A 17,500-nucleotide genomic window follows, 5' to 3' on the forward strand; every position below is an offset into this window, starting at 1 on the left:
TCAACTCTCAAGTTCACTATTTTCAGAATGTTGCGAACCATGCATTTTTGCATTTGTTGAAAGTAGTTGGCAGTTTCAGTTAGTCTAATTGTAAATCTTTCAGTGTCCACAGAAACGCCTAAATAAGAGCTGAGAACATAAAGGAGAGCTCAGAACTTAGGGTTATCATTGTTGGCTAAAGAAATCTTCAGCCCTGTCAATGTATTTTCCATCCTAATTAAACAATTCTAACTAAGGAAGATTTTATTTATTGGTTATAGTGGGGAGAGACATTAACCCATTTAGACCTGAGGCCGATTCTAAAAACGCCTACGTTTTCTGAAAAACTTTCACTATTTATTCAAAAATTTAAAAAAATAAATGTTGTTATATACTGTACATACAGTAGCAACAGGAATCCCAAAAGGGGTTCCCGTCCTGAAAGGTATAGTTACAAAATGGGTTAAAGACAAGCTAAAATGTGATATGTTCAATTGTATTTCATTCTGTTCTAGTTTGGTATAATATGGTTTATCTCACTCCATCCAGTACTATCATGTTTTACATAATCCTACACAGGCGCTCATTATGAGTGGGCTAAGCTGTCCAGACACTGATGGATAGCTGATAAAAGAGAATCAATAATATTCTGTCTCTCCCGGTCTATTGATGGATGGTGGTGAGGTGATAGTACATTGATCGGCTAAATACTATCAATAATGTCAAAGAGTGATTGATATTCTACTGTAGTATGTACATTTACACACATTATGTGCATGTGTGTACACCATTGACGTGTGCTTGGATACATTAAGTGGGCATGCTTCTGCGCGTGTTTACGTGTGTATGTGTGGGGGCGGGGGGGGGGGGGAGGATCAAAAGCAGAGCCATGGATTTACCCCCCACCCCTCCCAGCAAATCGAACCCTGGTTATGCGTCCAAATTTGTGTGTGTGTGTGTGTGTGTGTGTGTGTGTGTGTGTGTGTGTGTGTGTGTGTGTGTGTGTGTGTGTGTGTGTGTGTGTGTGTGTGTGTGTGTGTGTGTGTGTGTGTGTGTGTGTGTGTGTGTGTGTGTGCGTCACAGCGCTGCATGCACAGGGGGAACATATCCCCTGAGGAGAATGAATCTGTGGGTGTGTGTTTGTGTCCCAAAATAAAGCCCCAAAAATAACGAAAGGAGGTGGTGAGTCACTGTTCGACATAATGTTAGCTCGTCATCACAGACACAGACACAAACACGCACGCGTGAACACACACACACACACACACACACACACACACACACACACACACACACACACACACACACACACACACACACACACACACACACACACACACACACACACAGCGTTGCCTTCAGACAACACTGGAGTTTGTTTCACACACGGCCCAGAATAATTACTTCACTTTGAAAAATGACATAATTTTTCCGTTTTGATGAGCAAGCCTGATGAATCCTGAAGGCGAAAGAATGTTGATGCTGCGTTGAAAAATAAATATTAAAGCTCAATAAAGAGGCAATATGTAATTTCAGTTGTCAATGAATGATACGAGACCCGGAGGGATGAACATATGATTCACTCCTACAGTATGTGTCTATTATTTCTATACATAAAAACAAATTATGTATAGATCACGCACGCACGCACGCACGCACTCACGCACCCACGCACCCACACATGCTCACACATGACTGGAAGTGAGAGGCTATGCAATTCAATCCACCACAAACAAACTACCAGATAAACACCCACTGTCATCTCTAATAGCTGTACAGCATTGTAAGAGAGAGACACATCCAACCTTTGTACCAGGCCTACAAGGGAGCGCTATCTGGTTGTGTGTGTGTGTGTGTGTGTGTGTGTGTGTGTGTGTGTGTGTGTGTGTGTGCGTGTGCGTGCACTTATTTGTGTGTACTGTATGCGTGTCCCTCTAACAGTGTAGTGAATTATTGATTAGGAGAGGCTCTGTCAAATCACAAAACACTATCAGACAAAGTGAAGGAAAGAGACTAAGACAACACACACTCTCTATCTCTCTCTTTATCTCCCTCCCTCCCTCCCTCCCTCCAGAGGTAAAGAGAAGTTCAACACTTCTGATATTTGTTGTGCCTCCTGGTTATTTGTTCCCACATCCATTGCCAACTTTAGTTAGGAATGTTTGTTGTATATCCTAATAAGAACCAATTTACTACTGATTAACAGAGAGTCCTGCTAGTGGCAGTGCTCTAAGGATGGCGGTCCATCTGTCTATCTGATCGCTTTGATCTCAAACAACAACATATCACTAAAACTACTGGCTGGAGTACGACAGAATTTGCTTAGCAACTTCATGCCCCCATCGGAGAATGAACCCTGCAGATTTTGGTGACCGAACGTCCTTTCCTCTAGTGCAACCCTTTGGGCACTCAAAATTTCAACTTGCACACAAGATATCTTGAAATGTGACAGACTGATTGCCATGAAACTTGCTGCTGAGCACACTTGATTTGCATGGTGAATGAATATTAACCATTTGGGTGACCTCCATGACATTGCATCTAGTGCCACCGTCAGGCCACAATGTTAACTTTGCACACATTATATCTCAAAATTGAATTGCAGATACAATCCTGCATGGCGCAAGGTGGTGCAAACTGTAAAGCGCATGGCACAAATGCCTGGGGGCGTGTCAGGGTGTCAAGTATGGTGGAAGGTGCACAGGGGTATTTAGTCTCTGAATTAGTCATGGGTATGTTTTTGGGGGTACCATGAATTAGTGTCGTAGTGTATTTTCCCATTCCCTTTAAGAGCAATGTGCGCCTGCACCAGGGCCGGCAGCTGCTATAAGCATTTTTTTTTTAAACTTTCATATTGTAATTATGTCATGTATCTCCTATCCAACAACTAACGTTATTATTTTAATATTCAATAAAAAATGATTATCTCATGACATAATGATTTTATAATGGGGGTGTTTGGGGGGCCACCAAAGCAAATCTTGCTTAGGGCCACGAAAATCCTAGGGCCCGGCCCTGACCATGGCACATTGCTATCTAAATAATGGGGTATAAGCGAACGTTTTTCTACTGAGGAAACAGATCTGCTGTGCTGGGCAAACAGAAAGAGCCTGCAGGCATTTAAGGGAGCTTTTCAAAGGATTGGATTATTTGAAGTGATTGTTTGGAGACAGTATGGCACAAACCAGGACAAAGGACAATGGAAACAAGTGGTTCATGGCAACGCAATAGCGTCAAAAAAGATTCACTTAATTTTCAGCACAGAATGTGACAACCCTATCTAAGTTGCAATCGCTTTCTGACTTTTCTCACTTCACCCAAAATAGCAGTGTGCCAACAATGGCCCTGACCACACCCAATTATAAGACCATCGCAATGGGCGCACAGATGGCCACGAGGCGCAAGCACATTGTTACTTACACATCATGGGCACTGGACGTGAAGGTTTAAACTAGAAATGACACTTGCGTTGCACTTTGCGCTGATTTGTGCTGGGTGTAAGATAGGGCCCTAAAGGTCATTAACAATGGACAAAATAAAAACTAATCACGTCGCCTGAATTGCGGGAACCATTCAGGTCACATTTTGTGAATTTGGTCACAGTAGCATCGGCAATGTGTAGCCTATATTATTATTTTGTGTTAAAGGGATAGTTCACCCCAAAAAATATTTGTATGTTTTTGTCGCATTCCTAAGCCAATCATTTGATGACGGGAAGCGGTTCCCGCGGGAACCGCTTCCCGTCATCAAAAATATCCATCCAAGTCTCCATGGGGTGACTAATCGATAGGATTTTTATTTTTTTTGGGGTGAACTAACCCTTTAAGCATGGTGAATTAAACATGTGCTTACCAGGGAGAGACCATTCTCTCTCTAGTCCATTCACCTGTATCTTATAGCACAGAATATCCACACTTGGCAATAACAATCTACGTCTCCAACTGGTCCTGCATTAGATGCCTGTCTATTCGCTTCAGCAACATTTTGCTTCAGTAGAGAATGTTCCAACTTGCCCTATTCTTGTTGCTTGAGGGGTAGATGTGACATGTCACTCTATGTTGCATCTTTACATTATATTCAATCACGTCGGACACAGTCTAATGTCAGACATGTAAATTCTACATCAGTCTTCATGTAGTCACAGCCTTATTCCTTCATCTCAACAGAACCTGTCCAGAAGCCGTAGTTGTGGAACAGCTGTCCTGCATTATTTCTTTCAAACAGCAGAATTGGCATAACAAACTACCAGGCTCTCCTCCAAACAGGCAGAAAACTGCTGCATGCGTCTAATTTGTGACTTAATAAACTGTATCAATGACAGATGGTTTCAATTCAGCTAGATTTTACACTTAAACAGGCACAGAAAGTGCAGGCACAGAAAGTTAAATCTACAATTTAAGTTTTATATCCGTTGTCCGGAGACTCAGAGAGAGGTAATTGCAATGATGTCCAAATTGCAATTGTAGCAGTAGTGGTTCAGAGCCTCTGCCTGATGACCAAAAAGCCTTATGTCTCCCCCGGCCAAGGGGGAACTCCCCTTTAGGCTAGTGGATAAGATGTTGGCTTTTCACGCGGGAGACACGCGGGTTCGAATCCCGGCCGTTACAAGGGTGCCGTGACCCGGATGGGGTTTCCCAGTGGAGAGAGTTCAAAAGGGGGGTGAGTGTGGCAGTAGTGGCTCAGAGCCTCGATATCTCCCCTGGTCAATGGGGAATTCCCGTTTAGGCTAGTGGCTTTCCACGTGGGTAACCCGGGGTCGAAACCCGGGCGTTACACAATAAAGATGGCAGCACATCTACTGTAGTGTCCAACCCCGTGCACCGTCCGCTTCAAACAACTTTATTGACATTGTCAACCAGTAAGTGTCTGACCGACAAAAGAGTCGTCATTTCTCAACATAAGAGTATGGAGACCCCCTCCAGCCGCAGTAATAATATTGTATTAACATACTCAAACCTTAAAATTGTGCTTTATACATTCAAATAAGTCCAGGTTCTAGCTTTAAGGTATCTGATGAGTTACTTTAAGATTCTGGTTGCCCAGGTTCAGGTTTATATTTGGATATATTTGTTATCTTACTGTCACTACACTAGATGTATGTATTATGAAAAAAAGAGGAAGTATTTTCCAATTTGAATGTTTTTATGCTCAGAATGTGGAACAAATTCACGTAAAATTCACAAGCACTGAGGCTCAATATACTGTAACCTTGGCGAGCGAAAACACAGCCCACACAAAAATCAATTCACGTGTACATACATTAGTTAGTTATTGTGTGGCTGCATTCTTACTTATCTCAGCGTTTGTTTCCTGCCCTGAAGGCTAATTGTATTTTGTTTTATTTTTTTGTCAAAGGTTATGCTTGAAATTGTTGTTAACTAGCTCTTCCCTCCTCCACAGATACAATACACACATCCCACTCTGTGTAACCTCCCTAAATTACCACCAATGAGAATGATGGGATGACTCACTCCTGGTTGGCTCCATTAAACTCCCTAACTTTAGTTAAAAGAGCAGGCAGCTTTTGCGTGTGTGTGTTACAATGTGTTGTTTTTATATTGTGTTGTTTTTATTGTTTTAACCTGATTGTTGTTTTCTTTTAGTCCCTTCTCCCCTCTCCCTCAAGAGAACTTGCAGTTGTAAATAACGATTTGTTCTTAATCTGGCTTTGTCTGGTTAAATAAAGGTTGAGAGAGAGGAGAGAGAGAGAGAGAGAGAGACGGAGAGGGAGGGAGAGAGAGAGAGAGAGAGAGAGAGAGGAGAGAGAGACAGAGAGAGAGAGAGAGAGAGAGAGAGAGAGAGAGAGGGAGAGGTTTGTAAATACATCAGAGATGCAATTATGATCCATTTCTAATAGATAAAGCCTTGGCCTGGAAGAGAGGTCATCAGGTGGTCCCCAGCCTCCTTGGAGTGTTTCAACCCTGAACCACAACACTCTCCATTCGGCGGGTCAGCAGTGATTGGCCAAATCACTGCCCCTCTCATCCAGGCTTCCTGCTATTGTCTTCTCTTTTAATGTAGAGCCAACAGGGGGCTCTTTCTGCCGCTTCTCCCAACCTACGAACGTCTGTTTTCCTCAAGTGGCCTCTCAGTCCGACCTTTGTCATCAGATTCCACTCTGATTGAGCTGGGAATCCTCAACATCCCACTTCCACTGTCATCAGTCACGCTGTCCACTCTTTGTCCCGGCAGTCCTGGGCAAGTTGTTGGTACTTGGTTTTCTTTCTCTCTGCCGCTTCCTCGCAGCCCTCCTCCCACGGGACCGTTATTTCCACCAGGAGGATTTTCTCTCCCTCTGGAGACCACATAATTATGTGTGGTCTCAGAGTGGTGGACGGTACCGCCTCTGGGAAGTAGAGCTTCCTCCCCAGGTCGACCTCCATCTCCCAACCCTGGGCTGACTGCAGGAGATTTTGCTTGGCTTGGCCTTGGACGACTGGTCTATGACCCTCTTTTACAAAGGTGATGGTGCTCAGCAGTGGAGTATCATTGGGACAGTCAAATCCTATAGTACTTGGGCTGCAAGTCTGTGTGTTCATATTATGTTAATTCATAGTCCTGTCTGCGTGTACAGTTTGTGCATACACTGGCCTATACGTGTATCTGGGGATGCAGGTGTTCATGTTAGACTCACAAGTAGGGATGGAGCTCGTTAATTTGTATTGATAATGAGCACCTTATCGATCTGGGCTTTTATCGAGCCCATTGAGCCTTTTCTATTATTTTATTAGTGAGCCAATAAAATTCCTCTTCCTTGTTTCCCTGGGCAACGCTGGTTGACAGGGATCAATACACTTTTAGACCGACATGTTTGTGCCAGCGTGGGTGATTAGATTTATGTCTTGATCGCCTCTTGTTTTGATAGTTTAGACATGACGCCATGGGCCGCTATACCCGATAACAGGCTCTGTAACAGGGTTTGTAATGGACCCGGTTTTCGAGCTCCATCCCTACTCACAAGTCAGTCTGGAAAAGCTAAAGCTTCTCTCAGTAGAGACTGGGGACAATCCTGCAGCTTTCATTGCAAAAACTGGGTGGAAAGAGAGTTACAAACGACAACAACTGCACTGCAGAACCAATCCAAAGTCTTTAGGGCGGTGCTTTATATTGGGCGGTGACATGATTTGTTTCATTAACAATGAGCAATTAGCAATAGCAGCCATTCTCGCCACTTTAGAAGTCCCCTGATGTATTGTGTGCGGAGATCTCTGATCGTGGCAACACAAGACTATGTCCAACGTGTTGGTGGATTGCACAACTGTAGGTCACATGCAATTGTACACCATCACAGTTTAAAAACAGTGGGTGTGTTTATTTACATGCACAGTTCCATAGGATACAGACCCCTGGAGTCACCTATGGGGGGTATAATACAAACTAACCTGCTGTGACAGTAAAGACTGAATCAATTACCAACTGCAGCGCTGTTCACCCAGGGGAGTAAGTGTGTGTGTGTGTGTGTGTGTGTGTGTGTGTGTGTGTGTGTGTGTGTGTGTGTGTGTGTGTGTGTGTGTGTGTGTGTGTGTGCGTGTGCACGCACGCTTGCATGTGAGAAAATGGAGCTACCAGAGCTATCCTGCAGTTCTTATCAAATGTCTTCAGGGCTGTTTTGCTCAAATTATTTTTAGCATGAGATCCTCTCTGACAATTCGAAACGCAAAAACAGAAAGTTATACGACTGGGGCTGGTGCAAGCTGATGCGTTGCACTCAGTCCAGTGGGAATGCACAAGTTATCTCTCATTTCTATCATTTATCACATACAACTGGACTCAGTGGCATTCCAAATCAATGAACTAAATATTTTGTTTATTTTTGTTTCACTTGAATCTATGCAGGCTTTGCTGGGTGCGCATGAACTTTCAAAGCACTGCTTAACATTCAAACAGCTACACTCTGGCACAGAGCAGCTCCACTTGGCGGTTGAGTGATTGCTCAAGGGCATCTCCATTGCAGGTGGTCACTTTATCCTGGCAAAGATTCTCCCAGCTGTCCTGTGGAGATTGGAACCTATAATCTTCCAGCCACATTCCATTACAAATGATTTTTTTTGTAAAAAAATTTTTTTTATTGAATTAAATTGAAAGTCCATGCAGTGCATCCTGCCCTGCTTTCACCTAACTGCTGTTTCACACTACTGTAGCTGCAGACAAAAAAACACATAAATGGCTTTGCCTTTTTGTCCGTGGTGAACAAGAGCCTTGGCCTTCAATGCCCAGCCTGCTTTGATAAATGTTGCACTGATGCACATGCGTCTGCATGCACACACCGCACACACACGTGCGCTCGCGCGGGGACACACACACACACACGCAGACACACACACACACACACACACACACACACACACACACACACACACACACACACACACACACACACACACACACACACACACACACACACACACTAAGCACGTGTTCAAGCAGACAAAACAACCCGTTGAGGTGTGTAATTGTCACCTCTGGGTAATAAAGGTTTATATATTCATTGGCTTAATGAAACTTCAGGTTTCATTTGGAAACTGATTTTGCAGAAGAGGGGAGTTAAATGTCTCTCTCCACTCCCTCCATGTGCCTTTCTCCTTCTCTCTCTCTCTTCCTCCTCCCTCATTCTCCCAAACTTCCCTTCTCCTTTTGTTGTTTTTTTCCCCCTCTCTACCTTTTCCTCCTCCTACCCTTCTGCAAACAGAAATAGAAAAGCATATCCTTTTCTATTCCCTCTCTCTCCATTTCCTTCTCCTTTGAAAACCTTCTCCCCCTTTCTCTCCCTCTCGCTCTCCACCCCCCCCCTCTCTCTCTCTCTCTCTCTCTCTCTCTCTCTTCTCTTTTGTCTGTGTACATTTAGAGAGAAGGGATCTTAATAAGGACTTTGCTGAATAGTGACGGTTTAATCAGGGGACACACCGCTTTAAAGGGACATGCTTGTGTGAACATTAGTGTGTTTTTTAGAGAATCTTTTTCTCCCCCAATGAACAACCAACAAATGATCACTAATTGCGGGTACCGATTAGCCTCCATTCGGCTTGAAAATTCTCTATACTGCCGGTAAATTGGCAGATTCGTTTGATGCAATTACGAAACCTGGCTTTAATTGCATCCTCTCGCGCTCAGTCAATGGGGCTCACCGGGGGGTTCGTATTAATTTGAACAGTTCAGTTGTTGCTGCGGGTTTGAGCATCCCAATTTAAATGCATTTTTTAAAACGTTGTTGTTTTCTTATTTGGTGAATGGTAGCCAAATATTCAACCATCCAAACCAGGGAGAATGTGTTTATTTGAATTAGAGCACACGAAAGAGCAAAGGAATTGTAACTGTCGCCAATGGCCTGCAGGTTTGAAAACTCTCACTGGCAGCAGTTGCTCAGAAGGCATGGCGGCCATCTGGGAATCAGAGGGTCCCCGGTTCGATCCCCGACTCCTCCAGGCTTGGTTTCGAGGTGTCCCTGAGCAAGATACTGAACGCCTAATTGCTCCCTGTGTGCTCACTTGGAGCAGCACACTGCTCCTAATAGGATGGGCCAAATGCAGAGAAGTCCTTTTGCCTCTGGGTCTGGGATCATTCTTTGGTGTACTTTTGCTGTTGTTTTTACTCTTCTATCTTTTGCTGAATCATTGTTGCTTTTGAGCTTGGAAGAAAATGATCAAAACTTTTTTCTGTTATCTTTTATTCATTAATTAATTCATATCGGCTCGTGTTACAGAGAGGGGATCCATTTTTTAGACTGCAAATGAGGCTCATCAGCGCCCTTATCTGAAAGCAGACCTCAAGATAACCCCTCTTTGATCTACAATGTGGGAACCCAGGGAGTAATGCTTTATAAAGTTACACATCAGTGGCTCTTTAATGCCCAAAAAGTCATTGCAAAAGTTTCTAAATGTGGGAGAAATTATCCAACTTCACCAGCTTAGTGGACAAGTTGTAATGGGGGGGGGGGGGGGGAGACAGACAGAGAGAACGAGAGAGAGGGATGGAGGGGGCACATGTTCTAAGAGAAGTGTGAGAACAGTAATGAATTTGAAACATTGACACAAAGGGTGAAAATGCTAAACGGATAGCAACGCACTACCCTAAAATGTCCTGAAAGTACTCTAACCTGGTTTATTCTCACCAAAAAGTTACCTAGTTACAGTACTCAGGTTAATATCCATAATAATACTTATTCTCTGAAACCAGTTTGTTGTCCCACCGCTATAATGCACTCTGTCTACATCCCACTAAGAGCCACTTTTGTACACATATCCTGCAATAAGGGCAAGGAGGGCTGTCATTAACTCTTTTTTTTTTTTTTTTTTTTTTGAATTTTTCTGATTTTTTTTTGGTTTATCTCAAAGGAACTAGGAGATAACGCTATCCAAAAAATTGCTGCTCCATTCACTTCAATGTTAAAAAACAAACAGAGGAAAAATGCACCTTTTTCCTGGCACTGGGACGACACAGTCTGAAATAAGTCTGGCAGTGAAAGAGTTAATGAATGGCTTTTTTTTCCTTTCTTTTTTTTACACAGAACAGTGTCGGCGTCTAGTACTGTTTGACAGCTGTTGTCGGTAGATTTCATATATTTACATTAGTCTACACATTTATTTCACAAAATGCAGACACAAAATGGACTGACGATGCAGCAGAATGCAGTCACAAAAGCTCCGGTACTGAAGAATTTTCCTTCACCAAGCAACATAAAGGCAGATTTTTCCAAATAAGTAGAGCATGCTAAAGTTGTATAACCAACTTAGTTGTTCGCTGACTCTTTATTTTTCTCACACACATGCAAGGACAATAGCCTATGCATTTATTTCACAAAATAGACTCAAAATATGCACATGTATAATTGTTTATTTAGGCTAGGCCTTTTCATTCTCTCTCGAGGAAGCGCACGTCACTGCTCTACTTGTGTGTGAAAGAGAGAGGGATGTGTTTCTGTGTTTGATGAAAAATATTGAAGATAAGCAGGGAATGGTTCAAGGCAGAAAGCTGTGCTGACCTAGACTTCACACCCCTGTACCGCCATGCCGGCTGTGCCTTTCATTCTCATGTCATTTTGGCACAAAGATGGCAAAAAAATGAACCCAATCCGTTTCTGTACCATATACAGAACAACAAGGTGGCGTACAAACATACAACCTGAGCACTCTGTGAAAGCACTCTGTGAAAGCAGACTGCTTTCTGACCAGTAAACAGTACTCCTTGAACATACCCATTTTAACTCTCACTAGCTACAAAGTGCTCCTTGAACAAAACATTCCACTCCCACCGGGGACACCCTTGAGAGCTATGGAGACTTAAAGTACCTGTACCTCAGCTAAACCAGCCTGGCTCCCAAATCCAAGGCTTTGTTGAGCGGCTTTGTGGCTCTCTAGCTACTTGACACTTTTAAAACCTGATTTAGACCAGTCGAACACTTAAAACCTGATTTATACTTGTCGTAAGGCCGATTATAACCGATCTACAAGCTCACAGCGCCTTGCATAGCGTCGCGTTGTGAGATTGTAGATCAGCTGATTTCGACACTGACTGGTGGAGTAACCCAGTGAGTATAGCTCTCCTTGTAACACACCCTCTGACTGTTGAAGACTCAAGAGACATTGTTTGAACACATGAAAAGGGTGTGTGTGTGTGTGTGTGTGTGTGTGTGTGTGTGTGTGTGTGTGTGTGTGTGTGTGCGTGTGTGCGTGTGCGTGCGTGCGTGCGTGTTTGTATGTCTACGCATGACTGTGTATGATTGCTCGTGTTTACTTACGCATGTATTATCACTAGTGAAGGCTCGTATCAGCTAGTACACAAGTCATTGAGTGTGTCGATGTTACGCATGGCATTTGAAGGGCTGCAGCTCAGCCTATAAAACCTTCCCTCTTATCATAAAAGAGCCAGAAACCCCTTGGCATATATTATATATTTGTAGAATGGGTTGGATGTCATCCAAGCCTGGCTGTAACATTGTCTCTGAACTTCCCCTCAAGGTAAATACTTCTGGAAGGTTCAAAATTCATGCAGTACCAAACAGGTGGGGTTAATGGTTTTCGTGCCTGATACTTTTTGGTCCCGATATCGGATCCATTTTATAGGTCTGTGGATGCCAGAACACTTCAAATACTTTCCAGAGTCCCGTACGGTTGCCCCTACGGTCTATCCTTTAACCCCCTAGTAGTTTTCAAAGTTGGGTCTGCGAAATCAAGGGATTGTTGAGCGGGTTCCCGGGGGTCCCCATTCAAAGGTGGAGCTATTTAATATCCCTATAATTAAATTCACTTGAAATGTGTTTCAATTTCACTGTGAATCTAGGCAATCATTTAGACAATATAACGTCATCCAAGACAATGTTTCATGTATATTTATGTTCAAATCAAAACAGAATCATTTGAAATACGGGTCAATGGCCTAGTGACAATTTGGGTGTCCATGACATGAAGAACTTTGAAAATATCTACTCCAGTACATAATGGAGTTGTTTATGTGTATTCATGTGAACTGTATATTTATGTAAGTGTCAGTGTGAGTCAAGTTTTATTGTGTTTGTGTGTGTCTATTATGTAAATTATAAGTGTGTGTGTGTGTGTGTGTGTGTGTGTGTGTGTGTGTGTGTGTGTGTGTGTGTGTGTGTGTGTGTGTGTGTGTGTGTGTGTGTGTGTGTGTGTGTGTGTGTGTGTGTGTGTGTGTGTGTGTGTGTGTGCGCGTGTGTGTGTGTGTGTGTGTGTGTGTCTCACATGTCCTCACATGACATTGCATCTTCTCTACAGTGTTAATAATGCTAGATGTAATAGTATATGTGAGTGTCCTTGGGGAGAGAAACTAAGGGAGGGATGGAGAGAAAGAGGGAGAGCAGGAGGGAAGATGGGTAGAAAGAGGGGGCAATAGGGTGAGACGGGGGGAGAGAGAGAGAGAGAGAGAGAGAGAGAGAGAGAGAGAGAGAGAGATCAGCATGCTTGAGGGGGCAGTAAAGGGAGAATAACATATAACAAGCACTCAACAGTAACAGCCCTCTCAACCCGCTGGAGGGCGGCGGGGGTGGGTGGGGGGGGTCAGCTCCAGTTTTTAGACACAGAGCGAGGAGAGAGAGAGACAGAGACAGAGACAGAGGGAGAAAAGAAATTAAAGATGACAGATACAAAATAACATAGGGGCAGATATTGGGTAGCAAGTAGAACAAGACAACTGATGGGATAAGACGTGTGTGTGTGTGTGTGTGTGTGTGTGTGTGTGTGTGTGTGTGTGTGTGTGTGTGTGTGTGTGTGTGTGTGTGTGTGTGTGTGTGTGTGTGTGTGTGTGTGTGTGTGTGTGTGTGTGTGTGCGCGCGCGTGCGTGCGTGCGTGTGTGTGTGTTTTGTCTTTCTTGCTTGCTTGCTTGCTTGCGTGTCCTTGGTTGTCCACAATTATGTGCACATCCCGGTCAGCAAGTTTCAGTATGGGGGTTTCATTTGGGAAAGCACCAGTGGCAGCATCAATGGTAAATGAATGGATGGATGAACTGACAGATGGACGAACGGATGGACACATGGATGGATGGAAGAGAGATCAGGGAGCGTGACTGGGTCTTTGTCCTTGTATGCCCTTGTCAGTCTATCCTACAGTCAATATGTGGGTTTCTGACACGGATGCTGGCAGTCCCAGCCTCAGTTTCATCATTAATTCTATTGCTCAATTTTCTCACGAAAAATATGTTTCATTTGAACTCAGAACTCAGGCAGTTTGCCGCCTGAAGACATCACTTGGCAGATGGCTTGCAAAACTTTTTTTTATGACATGGTGCCAAAGGGGCCAGCCATCTAGAACATGGTTTCTATCTCTGTATCTGTATCTCTGTCCCCACAAACGTAGGCCAATCACAGCGCAGCTCACACTGCTCTGCCAATGACAGCTCAGCAAAGTTAAGCACTCAACGGATGCTGCTCGTTGGTGATGTGTATTCATTGTAGTTATACATCTCTACGCCGATGTAAAAGGGTGAAGGAAAGCAATTATCCCACAACAAGACTGACAACATTCGTTTTGTTTTTATTGACATTTTATGATATAAGCTTTATGTAGGGGATTCAGGCCAGATACTGATAATTACACTCACTTAGCTAACTTTTTAAAAGCCTTTTGAATTGCGCAGGGAAGCTGTGTGTCTTGTTTGCTTTTATTTATTGAGGCAAGTTTTGTTGCTGTGCACACCTTGATCTTTATCAGTAGATCTATGCTTTAGGCTACAGTTCGAAGATGCCAAGATGCTGCCTGCTAACAACCACAGTCTGTTCTGCTCGTGGCCATGAAAACAGCCTCTACGGTTCAGTTAATGGCTGAGTGCCTTGCTCAAGGACGGCTCATCGCTGATAATATTAGTTATTCCTATTCCCTGTCCAGATGTTCCAAGCTGTTCCTATAGCCTGGTGTTTTACATTGAAGCTCATATAAAAAAAAATACAATCACCATAGGGCATTGTAAAACATATGGCCTCAACATAGGGTGACCATATATCATGTAAGCTACATGTACTGTATGACTATACGTTTAGTAATTAGGAGTGATGTAAGTGAAGTGTCTCTTTAGTCTATTCTCTTTAGAATAAATATCACAAAATTAAGATATCAATCAATTGGAAAGGCATATGACTGGACATTTTTGGAAGCCTAGGATAAAGGAAACATCAACAGGCTAATTCTTTAATTATTTTGTGATGAATAATCTTAATCAGTTTTATTGTATTGCACCAGATGTAGCCTACATTGTAGTAGGAGATCCAGTGATTCCCACAGTATTTTCTCTGCAATGCAAACATTATCAGATGAAAGGCAAATGAGCTCCTGTGGAAACGGATCATGATTAATTCTATACCGGAACTGCAACAACATTTTAACATATAGGTTAGTTACAGTATGTAAAGATGGCATTCAATTAGTCGATATATTACCAAAACCTTTCATAGCCTAATTGGCCCAGCAAATGTGGGTACCGTGGATCTCTACCGACTGTGACATCCTCCGCTCTAGCACTGACAGACTGCGGTGTCTGAGGCGTGTTCCATTTTTAAACTCCTATTCCCTTCCCTCTATCATTCGCCCCTGCTCAGGGGCACAGCCGGTCAGCCACAAAGAAGGCCTTATCAGAAGGCACAGATTGGCTATTTCCTGTGAAGATATTTGGTGTAGAGGGGAAAAAATCTCAATGTCTGCTTGGTCAAACTCAACTGTACTGTATGTAACGCAGCAAGACATCAAGTTGTACCGCTAATGGTTAACCACATGAACCCTATTGTTCCAATTCTGGACGTCATAATAGACAAACATAGGGTGACCATATTCTGAATTCCCAAAAAGAGGACACTTCACGCATGTGTTCCCAGCACGTTTGCCAGAGTTTTTTTCAATGAATGACAGGCAGCGCGATGTATGTGCTGTCCAGTGTGTGTGTGTGTGTGTGTGTGTGAGAGTGTGTCTCAGCCTGTCAGGAGTGTTGCCAAGTCTCGTGAGAGAAATAAGGAAACATACCTCCAAAAACAAGCCAGAAAAACAAGCCAAATCTTGTCCAGAAGTTGCGGTAAATAAGCGGACATGGCAACACTAAGATTCTGGCGTCTGAGAGGATCTCAGCAGCTCATTGACTCATTTACTCATGACACGACCAATGAGAGTTAGCGCTTTCATTGTTGCTAAGATACGTCCCCCCCTACTGATACACAGATACAGTACACGCTACCCAAACTCTCAAAAACCCGGACATTTGAAGGATTTTATACAAACCCCCCGGACAGGCCGGACAGCACCCCAAAAGAGGACATGTCTGGGTAAAAGAGGACTTATGGTCACCCTGAAAAATAGCAAAAAAACATTTGCATTGCATTGTGACACATTAGATCGGCTAAGGAGGGGACCAAGTATAGACCCCTGGGATCATAGTACAGTAGGTGGGAACCTCATTCCCAAGCTTTTCTCATCTCACAAGGAGCCTGGTATAGAACTAAGAGGCTATAAGGGTGGCACTTCCATTGTATGTAGGCTACTTCCCCTGGAAGCTGAACCTGTCTTATTTTGACCAATCACAACAATCTGCACAGCATCAATGTAACTTCCTTGGCCGGTATATTTCCTGTACTTCCGTTAAGCCACTTCCAGTAGCCCAGTGTAACAGTATATCATGACAAAACTCTGTAGCTCCATGCCACTGGTTGCGCAATTTGAAGGTTGTTATATTGTAGCTTAGGGCCCTTGGATTTAAAGACACAAACACACTATTTTGTGTTTGTGTGCATGTTTGTCAGTCTGCAGTGTGTGTGTGTGTGTGTGTGTGTGTGTGTGTGTGTGTGTGTGTGTGTGTGTGTGTGTGTGTGTGTGTGTGTGTGTGTGTGTGTGCGCGTGTGCGTGTGCGTGTGTGTGTGTGTGTGTGTGTGTGTGTGTGCGCGTGTGCGTGTGCGTGTGCGTGTGTGCGTGTGTGTGTGTGTGTGTGTTTGATGATTATTTTTGTAAACATTCTCTCCTGTCCGCTGTTCCACTTTTAGTGGCAGCCTCAGAAGTAGTTCAAAGACTCCTAGCATGGGCAGAGAGAGGACGCTGTTCTGTTTTTAAGTGATTGATGCTTTGGCAAGCATCCATATACACTCATATTGTTTCTCATTCCTTCTGCTTTTGTGATTTATATTTCTGTACCGTTTCTTTTTCTGAGACATGAATGATCTGTCAGAGTTGTTTTCCCACTGGGCATACGACACCAGATTCATGACACTCATGGACGTTTCATGGATGTGAGATGTTGCCTCTCATCAACAATGTCCTGGGTTTGAACCTTGCCAGGAGGCCTTTCTATGTGGAGTTTGCATGCTGTATGTTTACTCCGGGTACTCCCTTTTCCTCCCACCAAAAGACATGCATAACAAGGTACAGCACGTACATAACAGCGTTATTGCCATTGCGCTTGACCAAGGAACTGGCATTGCAACTGGAATCGGTCCCCAGTTGCTGCACTGTGGCTGCTCATTGATTCTAAGTAGTTAGGAAGGGTGAATGCAGAGGACAAACTTCCCCAAGGGGATGATAAGGTAGACTTAACTGCAACGGCGCATGCATGCACCAATGGCCACAGCACTGCACCGTGGGCTTCAATATATCTGTGCTTGTTGCTCTTCTGCTCAGGTGTTCATCATGATGAAGTCTCGTTCAGCGGCACTGCCCCTGCATTGTGTGTATTATGTATTACTAATCAAACATCTTGATTTTTCTGTCCTCTCTCTCTCCATTCCCCTTCTCTCCTATGCTGTCCTGCCCTTCTTTCCTCCCCCTTTTCTGCAAACTATGCTCTATACCCTTGTACTTTATGTCTCCTTTCACTACTCTCCTAAATCCCTTTCCCTCCGCTGTTCTCATCTAAACACCCCCCCCCCATCTCTCGTTCTCTTTACCTTCTCTACCCTCTCCCCTTTTGCCCCCCCCCCCCTCTCTCTCTGCAGAACTCTGACAGAGTTAATGAAGCAGCCAGGAGACGTGGGAGGTGTAGACGGAGGTCACCACCCTATAGGGACCAATGGCATCTCAGCCAGGGCCCTGCGCTCCAACAA

The 17,500-nt window shown here is 43.8% G+C and overlaps 1 protein-coding gene across 1 annotated transcript in view; it reads left to right on the forward strand.

Annotated features, from left to right (window-relative positions):
* Positions 1 to 17,500, forward strand: part of LOC308099494 (protein shisa-9) — a gene marked incomplete at both ends in the record, with an annotated part of 130,383 nt that overhangs the window by 20,067 nt on the left and 92,816 nt on the right. The window contains one exon of the mRNA XM_080448241.1: positions 17,393 to 17,500. This exon is cut by the window's right edge and continues 2 nt beyond it. Coding sequence (XP_080304367.1) covers positions 17,393 to 17,500 — 108 coding nt within the window. The remainder of the gene's footprint in view (positions 1 to 17,392) is intronic.

Source organism: Gymnoscopelus braueri, assembly GCF_963280865.1.
Source record: "Gymnoscopelus braueri genome assembly, chromosome: 13".
Taxonomy (NCBI): Eukaryota; Metazoa; Chordata; class Actinopteri; order Myctophiformes; family Myctophidae; genus Gymnoscopelus; species Gymnoscopelus braueri.